Source organism: Poeciliopsis prolifica, unplaced genomic scaffold (genome assembly GCF_027474105.1).
Source record: "Poeciliopsis prolifica strain line A6 unplaced genomic scaffold, Auburn_PproV2 SCAFFOLD008, whole genome shotgun sequence".
In the NCBI taxonomy this organism is placed as follows: Eukaryota; Metazoa; Chordata; class Actinopteri; order Cyprinodontiformes; family Poeciliidae; genus Poeciliopsis; species Poeciliopsis prolifica.
Window position 1 is genome coordinate 14,030,110 of NW_026562383.1, and position 16,239 is coordinate 14,046,348.

At 37.9% G+C, this 16,239-nt stretch overlaps 1 protein-coding gene across 9 annotated transcripts in view; it reads right to left on the reverse strand.

Annotated features, from left to right (window-relative positions):
• LOC129361792 (adhesion G protein-coupled receptor L2-like) overlaps nt 1–16,239 on the reverse strand; it is a 124,599-nt gene that overhangs the window by 43,187 nt on the left and 65,173 nt on the right. For all 9 annotated transcript variants that reach the window (XM_055032895.1, XM_055032893.1, XM_055032900.1 and 6 more), the window contains 2 exons: nt 14,585–15,385; nt 1,550–1,849 (listed from right to left, as the gene is read on the reverse strand). In XM_055032895.1, the coding sequence (XP_054888870.1) occupies nt 1,550–1,849; nt 14,585–15,385 (1,101 nt within the window). The remainder of the gene's footprint in view (nt 1–1,549; nt 1,850–14,584; nt 15,386–16,239) is intronic.

Genomic DNA, 16,239 nt, shown 5'->3' on the forward strand with positions numbered 1-16,239 from the left:
AATCCAAAGCACAATTTCTAGGAAAAAACAAAATATTTTGAACCAACAAATAATACTTTAGAAATACAGTGCATGTCAATTACTTCACAAAAACAGTAGCCTCTTTTACAAAGAACTTCAGGGTGTGCTCAAAGCATCTTTCAGCATTCTTCACTGTACATGTCATCTGCTGGCGTTGGTCCACTGTGTTTTATTAAGTCGAAAGTCAGGCCACACTGCTAAGTGTAAACAAAAGTACCAATACTTGATTGGACTGTGGTATTACCGTGGTACGCTGCACAGCAAACTGGGAGTCTGTGGGGTATTGTCAAAGGAAAGGTCAGAGATACCAGGCCCAAAAACACAGATGAGCTGAACGTTGCTACTAAAGCAGCCTGGTTTTCATTTTAAAGTACATGAAGATACATGTCAGTAGGTATACATTTAAATATTAAGAATCCAGCTTATTTTTGTTTACTGATTTTATGCAATACTCAAAATTTCAGAGAAGAAAAATGTTAGCTTTGCATTAACTGTAAGTCATAATTATTGCAATAAACAATTAATTACATCACTCTGTGTAAGAAATCTATACAAATTAAACTTTGTCTTTTATACTAGTGAAATATACTTTTTATGATTTTCAGAAATAGGGAATTGCAAAAGAAGATTTAGCATTCAGAACACATCTCTTTATACCCTTTAGGCGAATGGAAACATTGTTTACACTTTTCTAAAACATAATTTAATTAAAAGACCCGTAAAAAGGAGACAATGTCAGACATTTATTCTTATTTCTACGTGTCTAGGGTTTAGGTTTTAATCTTTTCCTCGTAACACAGAGGTAAAATCTGTGTTGTGTGCTTTCATTAGTTAAATCAATTAGAGGGGTTTAAAAACTTTAGTAAAGTACTGATGTTAATCATAGGCTTGTAGAGGATTTAATAAGATAACTTTTATGTTGGTTAAGTTTGAAGCAGTGCAAAGATAAGCTTATGTATTTTTATTCACAACAAAATAATTATAAGGGTTTTAATCTCTTTAAAGCTCCTACGTAAACAACAAATTTCGCCTGACATTTCCAGGAATCATTGAAGTTTACCATTACACAGGAATATGGGTAATTAAGAAAACATTGAATTTGTTTGTGTTTTGTCATGTTAATATCATAAATTTCAACTAACTTTTTGGAGATTTTATAGATATGCCAGCACAAAGCAGCACATATTGATGAAATAGTAATGCTGGTTTTTGGCACTGAAATGTATTCCATGAAGTGACACCACTAATAAAAACCCAGTACTGCTTAATCCATCATCAGAAAATTCAATTGGTCTGGCACAACTGCAAATCTAACAAGACATCAGAGGCAGTCATGGTAAACTGAGCCAAAGCAATAAAAGCATTAATCTGGAGCGGATTTCGTTCTTTCAAACAAAATCTGAAGAGTTTTATGGTTGAAATCTGACAAATATAAAATGACAAATTGACCATTTTAAAGAAAATAAAAGTTTTTTTTACAAATAACTGAATAAAAAAATATGGATTTCAAATAAATGTAGACACTTACCTCTGGTTCCTTTGGGGCACGGTCTTTCCACAGTGGTGCCGGTGTGCGTCTGGGGCCAGTCGATGGCTCGCCTCCTGGTGGCCTCGCAGAAACGCCGGGGAGTCGGGGGCAACTCGGGCACAGTGGGCTCGGACGTAACAGACCCGTGGTTGTCCTCGTAAAGTATCCTTCCCTCTCTGGGATCAGCTCCCGGTCCAGTGGTGTCACCCTGCCCCCTCAGGGTGGGCACGGAGGTGGTGGTGAACATCGGCGTGGTTTTGGGGACGGATGATGAGATGGAGGGATCCTCAGTGGTTGGGACTGGAGTGACAGAACGGTGAAGCTGTTAGAAACGTGCTTTCTTGATACCGGTGAATGCTAGAGCTATTGCTGGCTGAAAATGAAAAAGGTTCATGGGGGTGTCGTTTATAATTCCACCTCTGCTCTTCTCCCTCGCAAAACAACACTGGGAAAAACCTGACAATGTGACACTATCTTTCACTGTTTCTATTTCACTTAAACCAATAAGCAAGACAAGCAATAGCGGCAGGGCAATCTTTCACACAGCAGTGATTCCTTCCAAGCAGGCTCCGTATTGGGCTGATTAAATGTCAACAATGAAGACAAAGGCTGTCTACATTTTACCTTTTTTCTCCCTGCCTAGTTCGCCTTTTTCCCTTTGATAAAGCTGGAGCGCGGAAGGAGAACCGCACTGCCCCAAGCAAAAACCATACATCAGCAATAATGCGATTCCACTGTATTCGGTCCACGCCTACCAAGCAAATCAGAGTGTGACTGCGCACACACACACACACACGCGCACACACACACAAGTGTGCAACCCAACCAGGGTCTGCTCTATTACTCAGGTGTGTCCCTGCCTAAAATCACTGCCAGCTCACAGATTGATATCTGCAGCAGAGGGCCTGGAGATAACTAGGAAATGAGGGCAGGAATGGGAAATCAATAAATTTAATACAGTATGAAGAGTCAATATGGATAAAAGAGAAAACACAGTGAGTGTTTGTGTGTCTGTGTGCCTTCGCGGATATCCAAGGCTTCTTGTCTTCTGAAAGGCCATACATTTCTACCCACAACCTGCTGATTGTATTTTAAGATAAAAGCAGCTTCCCACAATGAGGTCTGCCCATGCGAGAAGCCACTATAGTCTTCATCATGTTCCCTGGGTGCTTTTGGGAAAATGCAATATCATGCTATCTGACACTCCATCATCAGACACCTATCTCCATTTCCCGGGGGAGAATAGTGACAGAGCCGACATTTCTTGTTTCACACCAATCAGCGGGTCAGGGGGATCGCCGCTTCTTCATTCAGGTAAAATATTTGAGTTTATTACAAAGCTGATATCTGTGATGAGGCCAAGAGGCCACCTAAGCATAATGGGGTGGTGGGTGACGCTCATGATGAGAAAAGGAAATGCGACAGAGTGTCTCAAATATGACATTTCACGGGATGACCTTTTTTCCTTTCCTACATGGGCCCGGACAGTTTGCTTGCACTCACTCACTGATCATGTGGCTGTCAGCCACACATTCACAGATTGGCTTGGTCAACAAGGCTGGACATTTAACAGCTAATCCCTGTGTGGTTTGGTTGTGTTATAAAGTAATACAAAAAGAGTAAAAAAAAAAAAAAAAAAGAAAAGAAAAAGAAAAAATGAAATCAACTTGAGTTTTAAGTTGGGAAAATGGCTTTTATATATATTACATTTATTGTTGTATATTTTCTCTCCAGAAGCTATCGTATTTAATCTGAAAGTCAATATCGGCTCTCAAGCTGCTCCAACAGAACAATGATATCTATAAGAGTGAACAAAAAGTTTCTGACACATTATGTAATGCAGGCAAAGTTTTTTCATCGAGTCAGGGAAAGTGAGAAGATTCATAGGCTGACTTTGGTTGATTCAATAGACACATATAATGCAATATAAGGGCAAGTGTAATTGGGTTTCAGAATATTAAAGCTCTCCATACCTGAGCAAACTTCTGCTTTTCCACAGGCTGATATAAACCCTGATACGCAGCTGTTTGTAACAGCTTGCTTGCATCACCTGATTAACTTGCTCCTGAGAGCGTATTTCTCCAACTCAACCCTCTGAAGCAACTTGTTCTTGTGCAAATGATCACAACATGTAAATTGTTTGCTTTTTAATTTTCCTTAAGCAGTAATATTTTTCTTTTACTTTTTTATATCATAAAACATCCACTGCAACATGCTGCAGAAATTCTCTTGCAGAAACATTTGTGCTTGTTAGATGTTAAAAGAAATAAATTATTATTTAAGTTAATAATTGTTCATATATTTATCCATTAAAAATCTTCAGATTTTACAGTTCTGTTGCTTTCAAAAATATTATTTTACTTTTTACTGTATATTCCACTACAGCTTTTTACAGTAGTTTTTAGGATTTCGTCCATTAAAAACTACTGCTAAGAACGTTTCTCAACCACTGAGGATGCCTGTCTAGTCAACTGTATCTAATGAATAATTACTGTGTATAAATAACACTGATGAACTTAGGAATTTGAAGCAAAATAAAAACAATGGCACTGAAGTTTCCAATAAATAAAATACTGTTTATTCTGGAACCTTCAAGATAAAACTGCCAAGAAATGTTTTTCTAAAGTAAATGCCCCTTCAAAAATGATGTTATATTTAGCTTCTCAAATGCATAATAGTTTTCTTACAGATTTATACAGTCATGTAAAAAGTTGAGTGTGCTCCAAAACCCAGCAGCTTGTAGAACTACCTTAGGCAGCAATAACTTCAAGCAGTCGTTTTCTGTATGACTTTATCAGGCTCTCACATCTCAGTGGAGGAACTCTGGCCCACTCCCCTGTAAAATGTTGCTTCAGTTCGTTGTGGTTTGCAGACATTCTTTATGAACAGCTCTGTTAATGTCCAACCACAGCATTTTAGTTGGCTGAGAAACTAAAACTTAGCTGTAGTTTCTCAGGACTTTGGCTGGGTCATTACTACATCTCAACTGCTGTTATTTTTTTTTTTTCCCCAGACAATCTGTTGTAGATTTGTAGATGTCTTGTTATTGATCCAAATTCAGTTAAACCTTGGTTGTTGCACAGATGGCCTTAGGTTTTCAATCTAGAATGGTGTGAAGCACAGATTCAATGTACCCAGGTCCAAATCACCACCCCTTCACCACTGTGCTTAAAATTGGGAAAGATATATTTTTGTTTGGATTTGATTTTCAATAATTGTGCTGCTGTATATTATGGCCAAATGTCTCTGCTCCTGTTTCAACTTTCTGTGATATGCATTAATGTTTGTGAAGCGTATTAGATTGTACAACTATCGGTAATAATGAACAAGCAAATACTTAACTAAATGGCATTGATGTAAAACTAAAAATTAAATGCTTTAAGTTCATCTCATTAACTTGTTTTATTAAAAGCGTTGCATCCAGCTACATCAGCCAATTTGGCTGTAGAACAACATAGCTGTAGTTTTTCAGTGATTTGACTAGAACATCTTAAAGCTTTCCATCAACATTTTCCGCTGCAATGAATAAACAATAAATATATTACTGGAAATAGAGAGGAAGGATGGGATAGTACCTAAATAACTGGTCAGTATTTACTGTAGTCCAATTTCCAAAGAACTAAAATGAGATAATTTACAATTTATAATTACATAAATAAATTGAGTACCTGAACAAAACCCACTGATGCAGAGGGAAAGGTGTATATTCAGACAGGGAGGTTCTTTATGGTACTTAAATACTGTTTTTCAGTGCTAACATCCAATCCATAATGCCCTTTTCCTCCCCATTAGGGCACCTTAACTAAGTGGCTAATTACTTTAAAAATTTAAAAATAAAATCAGACAAAAATTAAAAGTTTATAAGGTCAGGAGAAGAAAATTAATGTTGGAAGGTTATCATTCAAAGTACCTTCTACTAAATAGACAAATTCAATTCCAGGTTACTTTATGAGATCTATAATTTGCAATCACGGGACAGATAATCGTTTTAAGCTTTCAGTATCAAGCTGTGACTTATATTGCATCTCTGTACTTAATCTAACACATTACATTGCAAATGTGATTCTTTGCATGAACAAGATGTTTAAGACTTATGAAACTGAGCATAAATTAAGGTCAATCAGTCAATAAAAATGATAATCTTGTGATTTGGTGCAACTTATTATTTTAAAGTTTGACGGGAAAGGGCCATTGTCTTCCTTACAAAGGAAGAGAAATTGTCATTTTTTTTCTTTGTGTTTATTTTCATCAAACTACAACCTGAAGGTCACTGTTCAAAGATTTCCAGAGATGTTACAGAAAAATATGTAACCTGGGACTTTTCAGAGAATGTTTTTCTCTTTCAACTTTTTCCTCTTTCAGTTGTAAACACACAACTACATAAATAAATCAGGAGAACAGCTTTACAAAAATTGGAATTGTTTAAGCAATCTTCAATCAGCGTGCTTCTGCTTTTTAAGCTATTAGACACTTGGTCATCATCTTCCCCGATCCCTCTTCGTTCTCTTACCAGCATCATTTCACCTTATTTAATCAAAGAAAATTTTTGTGGATCCTTGTAGTCATCATGTCTTTAGACTTCAAATCAAAGTGAGGGTAACATCAAGACAGTCAGCGAAGCAACACAGCTCCTCTGTACTACACAAAGTAATGCGCTCAGAAGGCAACACATCTGCAGGCTTATTCTGATGCCTCTGCACCATGTGCTCTACAATTTTCTTTTGATTGCAAAGAGCAACTCCCTCCAGTAAGAGCCTTGCGTCCTCTGATAGCACTCATCCAAGAGAGGGCTGCACCAATTAGCTTGCATTCCTCTCAAGAGGCAGTGAAGTCACTCTTTATGGGAAATCTGACACCAAAGAGCACGCCGTTGCCATATGGTGAATATTACCTCTTGTATATAATGGAAGAGTTTGAGATTGAGCACTTGAAAAATGACTATGACCAGTGTCAAAGCAGAGTGTGTAAATTAAAACACAGCTAAAGGGGAGAAGGAATATCATCCCGCAAGATCATCAGTTGAAAACGCGGGAGATGAAGCAGAATTAGTTTCATCACATTATGGCCCCCTTGAGTCATTCCTGAGAGGGAGATGGCAAAAAATATTAAAGTGTAATCATCTGATGAGAAGAGGGCTTATTCTGTTTGTCCTTGATTTTCTACCTCAAACTTTCCCACTAGCAGAGCTTTAATTTTTCACCTAAATTACAAAGTCGGAATATTCTCTACCTGTCCAGACAGACGCATGAATAAATAGATTGTAAGCTGTCTAATGCCTGCTATTAAGGGAAGTGCAATGACAGCTTCCAGTCAAATCAAGCTGTTTTAATTAGTTTCAGTTTTGAAGATGAATCACTTACACTGCTAATCCTCCTTGTATACTAATAAATAGACACATGTGGCTTATAGGAAATTAAAATGTGCAAGAATATAAACTAATATTCAAATGACCCCACATCTCTCTGCTGCTATTCCCACAGTGGGCATTAAAATGACTCTATATTTTGTGCTAGATATTAAATGAATAGTTCAAGATGTTTGGAGTAATGTTGTGCTTCAGGGTTTTGAGCAGAGCATATTTTAAAACAGTCCATGATACAGCTTCATGTACATGCTGCTTTATGAAGCTCTAAACTGTTGTCATGCTTGCAGCGTGTTCTTATTGCACAGAAGCTGATTACTATTTACAAGGTGCAAAGAGGTTGGAGGCGGTTCAACACCCATAATTGTTCTGTGAAGAGATGCAACAGGAAACTGGTTGTCTATAGGAACATTTTTAGAATGATGGGCCCTGATTGGTGAAACTAAAATCATCACATTTTTGTCTAGTGAGTAAATTAACCATTCTTAGCACAACCAGTTCATAATGGCCCTCCTCCTGTGAATGTTGTTACATGACTCAAAGTTAGCTACTGTGAGTATCAATGTGCAGGGGAAAAAAGTTACAGATGTAAGGAGTAATTTAAATATCACCAAAATATAATTAACTTTTTAAAATTTAAATCCAGTTTAGGACATCAAAATGAACAAATGCTGCAGCCAAAATCTCACAGTATTTTGATTGGACGCTAATCAAATGTAAATGTGGAAAAAAAAATTCCATTTAGCAAAAGGATATTCAGAGTATTGTAGCAGGTCTCAATTCTATCTATTAGCTTTAGCATGTGGGACCTAATCTGGATGTCACTAACACACCAAGAGAGTTATCTACAGCGACTAAGATACAAACTACTTCCAAAATTCACTTAAAGCTGTCCCAGTAGCTGGAGAGCTTAGCAGAGATGAGAGTGGCAGTAGGACTCCATGCAGCCTGTATTATATGCATGTGGCTCTACATAAATCCATGTGTAACTCGCCTTGATAACAAGGACGTCTTAGAGGTTGAAAACTGAGCTTCAGTTGCCTCTTCACCTGGAGCTCGAGCTGATAATTAATGACAGAGCAACAAATCCCACAAGACATGAATTTTACATCAGGTTGTTTATAGGCGCTCGTGCTGTTTCTGCTTGATTCAGGGTTACATGTTGGCAACGTGGATCGTAAAGAGTAACAAGATAACTCATGCACTCCTGAATTTGAGTCTAAAGAATATGCCATCATTCCTTCAAAATAAAAAAATAAAGTAGTAAAAAAATCCAAAAATTTCTGGGCTGACAGCTTTATTGACATTTGTTCCTTAAAAGAGCCATGGACGAGAAAAGCTCTGCCTGACATATCTTGTGTCTGCGTGGGGTAATTTATGAGGCCTGAAGAAACCGAACACTGTGGAGCAGCAGGCGTAACACAGTCACAACGAGACAAGTCTGATTCAGGAGGAGGAGATGGCAAAGCAGCTTGCTGTACAGACACATGCGTGCGGACAGGAAGATATATGTAGAGACAGAAATACACTTGGAGCAAAACACTCCAAAACTCCCTGTCATGTACACCTATGAGGTCCACTAAAACAGTCTCCTGCCATAATCCAGCAAGCAGAACAATTAAGGCTGCTCCAAATCCCCTGACTTCTTTTGCTTCAGACTCTATTTCTGCTGCCAAACATGTTTTAGAGCGTGGAGCACAGGCTTAGCGCGTGATACATCTATAAATGTTCACAGTCTTCAAGGCTCAACTGGAGGTGCCATACAAAGATATAAAAGCAAAGCAAAGCCAAGCAAAATGCAAGGCTTGGTTTAGCCAGAACACACACACACACAAAAAAAAGACAATAGACAAACTTCTTTCTATGTGGAAATAGGTCTGGATTGACCGAAAAAAAAAAGTAAGTAAGGTAAATGTTAGGTCAAACGCTTAATTAGAATTTTCTATATCCATTTACTGGATTCAAACTTTGAATCAAAACTTCAGTCTATAATCAACTTACAGCACGTAGTTTGATGCACTGGCTTTGAGTCCTAAAAGCAAGATAAAGGTTGGAGACAAATCCTTTGATCCAAAAAAGAGCATAACCTTGTAATTCCTTCATTTTCTGTCGGACTCAAAACTACAACATCTACTAAAGAATCATCAAAGGATGATCAAAGTAAACACTTTATCCGCACAGATTCCGACCCAGAATTTCAAAACACAGGGAGTCTAACATCTTGACAGGTAGGTGACCAGCTTTATCTGAAGACCTGACCAGACAGGTCATATATATATATATATATATATATATATATATATATATATATATATATATATATATATATATATATATATATATATATATATATATATATATATATATATATATAAGAGCAAGAAGTTCAAGAAGAGTGAACTTATCTACTAATAAAAAGCAAACTTTTCAGCAAAATCATAACCACTGTAGATTTAACAAATTGCACATGATTACAACACATTAGGAAAAAAATTGACAAGTAAGTTAGCAAGACCTGAAAAGGTTAATGCAAATGCTATTTTCAAAAAAATTGTAAATGATTACATGTTGAAAGGTGTAAAAAGCATTCTAATGATAGGTCGTGTGAAACTTTCCAAGTAACTTAGAAAGAGAAACAATTATGTCTGAAGTTGAGAAAAAAAATATGTAGCTGTGAACCATTTTTCTGCCAGCTGATGTGTACTTGACTACACAGAAAACTATATGAAGTTGGCCTGTCATGATAACAGATTTTGCTGGGCGATTAATTGTATAAAAAAATTATTGTGATAAACGATGATATTGTTTGAAGACCTGATTTAATGGAAATTATGTAATAATACAGGCAATTTCCTTCCCAAAGATAGATACACTTTACTTTCAAAAGAACACTTAACAGTGGGATTGATAACAAAATAATTTTCAATAATTTTTATTCAGTCAGGCCTGACAGTAGCTACATGCATTGCAGGTAGATTGTATCAATGAATTGAATAATGCCTGGTTTCAAAATTAATGAACTGGACTTTTTATTTTGTGTCCATTGTTGGACACCACTCGGTTCAATTGAACCGTTATACCGAGGATTTCTGTCGGCTAATATGCCTCTCAAGTGTTGATCATGGGCCGACAACCGGCGACATAAGGAAATAAGGGAGGGAGGGACAGTGGAGAGCACCGGAGTTGAGCCTTTTTTCATTCAGTGTCATCAACAGTAAGAGAAAAAGACAGGAAGAAACGATATAGCCGATAATTGAAATGAGGTCCATAGTTTTAATTTATCATGCGATTAATTGATTTATTGTTTATCGTGACAGGCCTACTATGAAGTCAAGAAACTTTGTTTGGGATTTAATTTAAATATGGTAGAATGGAAAATGTTGCTGTTTTAAAACTAACTTTTAAAAACCTCAACACCAATGCATTTGTGGAAAGCAAAATGCTCCTTTCCCCCCCTTTTCTAACACAGAGCCCACTTATTGTTCAGTTCTACCAGAATGCTCCAAGGAGCTAAGCCTTTTGAACAAAGCTATCAATTTTATGCCTCTCCTCTTTAAGGTCTCGAATCAATGCTACCTCAAAGACAAATTCATTTTCCCCTTTCTCTCCTTGTTAGTTTGAAATGTTCTCTGCAATTACTGGCTAAGAAATCAGTTAATGCCTTTGTACATCACAGAGAATGCATTACTGATGTCTCTATAAGTTTTCTAGCTACAACCTTTTGGTTTTCTTGGGTGGTGGTGAAAGAGGTGTTCAACACATCTGAGGAGGTGTGCTCTCCCAATATTGGCTTGTGTTCGCAACGCATTAGCAACCTTCTAATGTCTTTCCTAATTCTATGTGAATTGTTTGGAACAATAAGAAGAGAGATCAATACGTGGTATGACCCGAGCTAATCGCCTCAAGCAGAGGCCAGAATTGAGCAGCCTTAAGTGTTACACAACCTCTCCTGCAAGGTAAAAGAGCAGACGAGTTGCTGAGGTCAATTATCTCCCGCTTTGATCACTTCGCCAAAACTCTCCTAAAATGAGCCCATAATCATGCTGCTCTTCCAGCGTCTCTCTAGTAAGAGAATCTCCGTCAAGGTTGATGCCGCCGACAGAAAAGGACGGAGCAGGAAACAACAGCTTTTATTTCCTGCTGTTACCGACAGGAAATAAAAGCAGAAAAGATGCTCTGGTTTTGGTGTAACTTCCTTTTGTGGTCGATGAATCTTAATGGGCACAATTAATTTCCTTTACGCCTCAAGTGCTCCTCAGTTTCAGAGAGTGAGACATTATTTCAGCACGATTAGACTACCCTGCAGAGTACGTTGTTTAATTCAGCGACATATCACGGCCAGCAGTAATTCCTAACAGCTTCACAGTACAGAATTAGAGGTGTAGATCTGGGAAAAGGGGAAAAAAACTAATAAACAAGGACCAATTATTTTCAAGAGCCCTTTATAAAGCATACTGTTGCTGCCGCTGAGGATGGCCTTAGCATATTCAGATCTGCCTCCTTCAGAACACAACTTCACTAAATGCTCTCATGAAACACATTCAGTTATCCACTGTGACAAGCTCCGCAGAGAACAGGTTTTCGAATGGATCCCCGTGTCAGAACAGTAGCACGAAACCAGCTGTAAGACTAATGGGTGATATCAACAACTGTGTTGTTTTACTGCAGCAAGTGGGAACGCCGAGCCTATGTGGCATTTATGTTTACCCAGGCATTACAGTAGCTGAGAGAGCACATTAAACCCTTCACTGAAAATGCTTTGTGATGGCTACTTCCCTCCTCTTCCCGAGGCTCTTTAGAGACACAGAGGGTAATTATGATAATTCACTTGTTAATTACATTTACATAAATCAGGACGTGAGCAGTTGAGCTAGCAGTTTGCACGCATGACAAACTCATCAAAGTTCGAGTAGTTTTTATATCAACTCTAACATACTTTTAATTGAGTCTTCGGAGATTCCCAGGAAAACAGTGGGAAAACAAACAAGATCTGGTGACATGGGGCCAAAGTTCAGGAGCACACAGTCTCCATTCTAAAATCAACCTTGCCCCATATCTCTTTCTTCAGTAGCACAAGTCAGGAATCAGATTTCAAGCCCCATGGCAACCCCTTTCCAAAATATTCATCAGTTAAAAAAAAAAATCAGTATTGATAGAGCAACAAGGCTGGTAGGTTTCCTACAAGGTGCAAGTCAATATCATTAAGTGTTCTAATTTATTGAATATTCATGTAAATGACCAAAACAAAACAATCTTTTCAGAAAAGATATAGATTGATGAATTCTGGAAAAACTATTTTCATGAGGAAAAGTTTCATACCTAACTATCGTTCTATTGCAACTTACATACTTGTGTAAGTAGAGCACCCAATCTGACTCCTGGCCCTGGGGCCCACATGCTCAAAAACTGACCCTGCTTAGCAAAACTATATTCAGGTTTTTCACAACTGGCACAGAAACCTGAATCATCTTCAGTGTGAATTGTAGCTCAGTTATGTGTTTTATTGAAACAGTTCTTTTCAATTATATTTATTGACTGCATATGAAAAATATAAAGTGCAATGCTGATAAGCTATACTATTGCGTATCTCACTTGTCTTCTTTCTTTGCATATTTAAACAATGTTTTAATGTAAAATTAATCTGTATAATATTTCAGTGTATTTGTCATTTTTCTTCCTAATTTTCTTCCTAATTTATGAATGATGCTGTGATGCCTTTTATGAGCTGATGAACAATTTTCAATAGAAATTACAAATAAATCTAAGGATATTTCACTGCTTCTTTGGAGTATGGACTAATTCGAATAAACCTAAATTTAAAAATCTAATGCTGGATTGTCCAACTAATAACAATTTAAGATGTTTTGTGATCTGAGATAATAATATTTTCAATCTAGAAACACAGCAAACCCATACATACATTAAGAGCATTAATGTTCTTGATTGGAGTAGCTGCACATGCAGCTTTGGTCAAAATAAAAAAAAAAATTAAAAGCAAACAGCTTTGAATTAAATTCATTTTTAATGAACCAAAAAGTCTGTTTTGGATAGGAAATGAGGCAGGCATTTCTCCTTAGCTAATGAAAAATGGAAGAGTTACATATAGATGATGGAAATTTTTTTTTTTTTGCCATATTCTCTACTAGATTCAAGTCAGACTGTTCGAAAACATTAACAATACCTCCAGTCAGAAAGAAATATGTTGGTGAAATGAAAAACATGACTTTAAACCTAATTCTGGCTGGGGTATGGCTTAACTACTTAACTTCTATGATGCATAGGATGCATAATTATTTTAATTTTGTCATTTGGATTTCAAACCGATGCTTACACCTAAGAACCAGCAGCGCATTTTCTCTTTCATGTGTTTCAAAACAAAGGAAAAAAGAAAAAAAAAATTGTATCTACCAAAGAAAGCCTGATCAATTTAAACTTAGCTCATTTAAATAATGCCAATTAACAAAATATATTGTCAAATAGAACTTGATTAGTTGATCACTACCTCAAAGCCTGATCTATGAGGATCCAGAGGTCAACAAAGCTATAAAATGTTTCAATTTCATTATTTTTAGAAGACTGGCAATAAAAACTATAAAATATAAAATGTTACTCATTTTCTCAAATTGCTGTTTAGATTTTTTAGATAATATAATGAGAAATATAGTCTGAAAACTGAAGAATGTACAAAACTTTTTAGAAGAACTTTAATGACAAATGCATAAAATGTATCAGAAATGATCTCAAAATCGCAATATATAATATCACCACTCGATGATTTTTTAATAAGCTGCCCAGTCGTAACTTGATATGCAACAGTGCTTGGAGGGGCCAGCAACCCAAATCTCAATAACTTACCATCCAGTCAGGTCAAAATTCTTATTCCCCCTCTTCATACAGAAGACTTATGGGATAAATTGGCTTCTGTCAGGTAATTAAACCCATTATCGGCCTGATGTAATGTCCCTGTCTGATGACACATATGTCGCCTCTCAGCACTTCACAGATTAATTTAAGCCTGTTAACTGCCTGACAGGATTCTTCACTGTAATAGATCTCCTTTTCCAACCATTTTTTCTCCAACAGATGCGCTGCGTGCTCCATAACTCGCCTTTGAAAAATATTAGCTCACAATAGGTTGCCGATTATCACCTCATCTATTACAGAAAAAAAAAAATGGCAACAGCAAAAGTTGAAGAGGTAGTCATGGCAACACATAGTGCAATCCTGAGGCAGAGAGGAAAGGATAACCTCCGTCATACTGTGCACAAGCCTTTTCCTACATGTTCGCAGCATGAGAGGGAAGTTCAGGGAGGCGGTGTAGATAATGGTTTCGGATAAAGCTTGAGATTGAAGAATTTGATGGGGTCCAAGCATCAGCTGGGTTGAGTGGCTTGCCTGCCTTAAGGTAATAAAGATGCACATTTTTCATGTTATTTTTCATAGCTGCGCCTCAACCCTACAGAGAGCTGTCCCTCATTCCAAGGTGAATCTGTAATTTCTCTCTGCAAATGAGGCCTTTCCCCAAGAATAACACAAGCCTCTTTCCTTGATCACACCTGAATTGTATCCAGAATTAAAAAGCAGCCATCTGTGACATTCCAAGCCACTGCCAAACAATAGAGGGGTTTACACAAAGACAATGGATTACACCTGAAAATGAAGCAGTCCCTCACCTTCTGCAGGATCTGGCGGCCCAAAGTCGAGGTCATAGCGCAGGACGTAGAAGTTATTCCACACGTACAGCTGGTTGTCCCGGGGGTTGTAATCCACGGCGGTGATGTACTGGTACTCGTTGGGGAAGAGGATGTCTGTGTACTCGCCCTGGTTCAGCTTGGTGTTGTAGATGTAATCAATTTGGCTGCGGCTGGCCTCGCTCTCATTCTCCTCATAAGTGGAGCGCACAACGTGCAGCACGCCGCAGACCATGAAGGCATTGGAGGCCGAGCGCTTGTCATACGCTGTGTCCCAGGTGTTCTCAAAGCGTAGGGTGTATGGATTGAGCTGGCTCACCACTATGCGTCCATTGTTCTGCTCAGTGGCATAGATCACCCACAGACCCCTCTCATCAACCGCGAGGTCAATGTCTGTCTTGCCGCCCCAGCGGTAAGGTGAGGTGTCATGGTAGTTGGCATTGTTCACAATGGCCTCTCCACTTTTGATGCGCGTGCGGAGATCAAACTTGACAATGTTACGAGTGCGCTCCTTGTTGAAGAAAATTGCACCGTCGTAGGCAACGAAGCCAGTTCCATCCACACGGTGAGGCAGTTTGTAGGTGGTCGTCTGGCGACCGTTTTTGAAATCCTCCAGGGAGGCATACTCAATGAGTGTGTCCGTGCGGTAGGGCGTCCAGGGCATGAAGAAGACCTTGTCTCCAGCCTGGAGCGGGTCTTTGCACCACGAGCCCGCTTGCTGCTCGGCCTCAAACAGGAAGGTTGCAGCTCCTATGCCCTTCAGAGTCCCCGGACAAATGAAAACTAGTGACAGAGGAGAGCAAAACAAAAATACAACAAGGCAGAATATTAAAAACCTCAAACGTTACATGTTTGACAGGCACAATTTTCCCAGCTGCGCCACTCAAGTACAGGACAAAAAGATCAGGAACTTTGAAGCTTTTGACTAGTGTTTTTGTACTAATGAGCAGGGGATAGGAGGGGAGGAAAACAAATGTACGTGTCAAAGTAACTACTCGGGATGAAAAATGTGAGGTTAATAGAACTTGCTTCTCAAGGGGCTGCTGCTACACTGTACCAGGGACAAAACAAATAAAATGTGAACCGAAAAAAGTTTTAAAGTCCTGCAAACGAAAGACACGGGAAGTGGCGAAAGGAGAATTCACAGTGCTTTGTTTTGTGTGCTTTTTTTTTCATCCAACACCAGCCTTTCTTCAAATGCCAAATGCCACATGAACAGCTGGGTACAGTGGCTATAAAAGTAAAAATAGGCTGATTAAAATGTCAGGGTTTTAGGAGATTATTAAAAATAATTTCCAAACTTCTTCCACCCTTTTTTTTACAATTCAAATGAAAAATATTTAAATATTCTGGAAATGTAAAAAGCATTAATGCTGGCTTAATAGGTATGCACACCTAGAATCGAATACTATATTGAACCCCTTTTTAATTCAATTCCACTATAGCATTATTTGGTATTCTTGTGTTTACACCTCCCATCAGTAATAGTGAATCTAATGGTTAACAAATAAACTTCAGCCAGAAAAGGAAAATTTTACCAACTTTGCTTAATTTGATCATCTAGCTAAGGTCAAACTACAGATATGTCATAAAATATCTCATCATACATAGTATGTTGTCAATAATTGCAGACAATA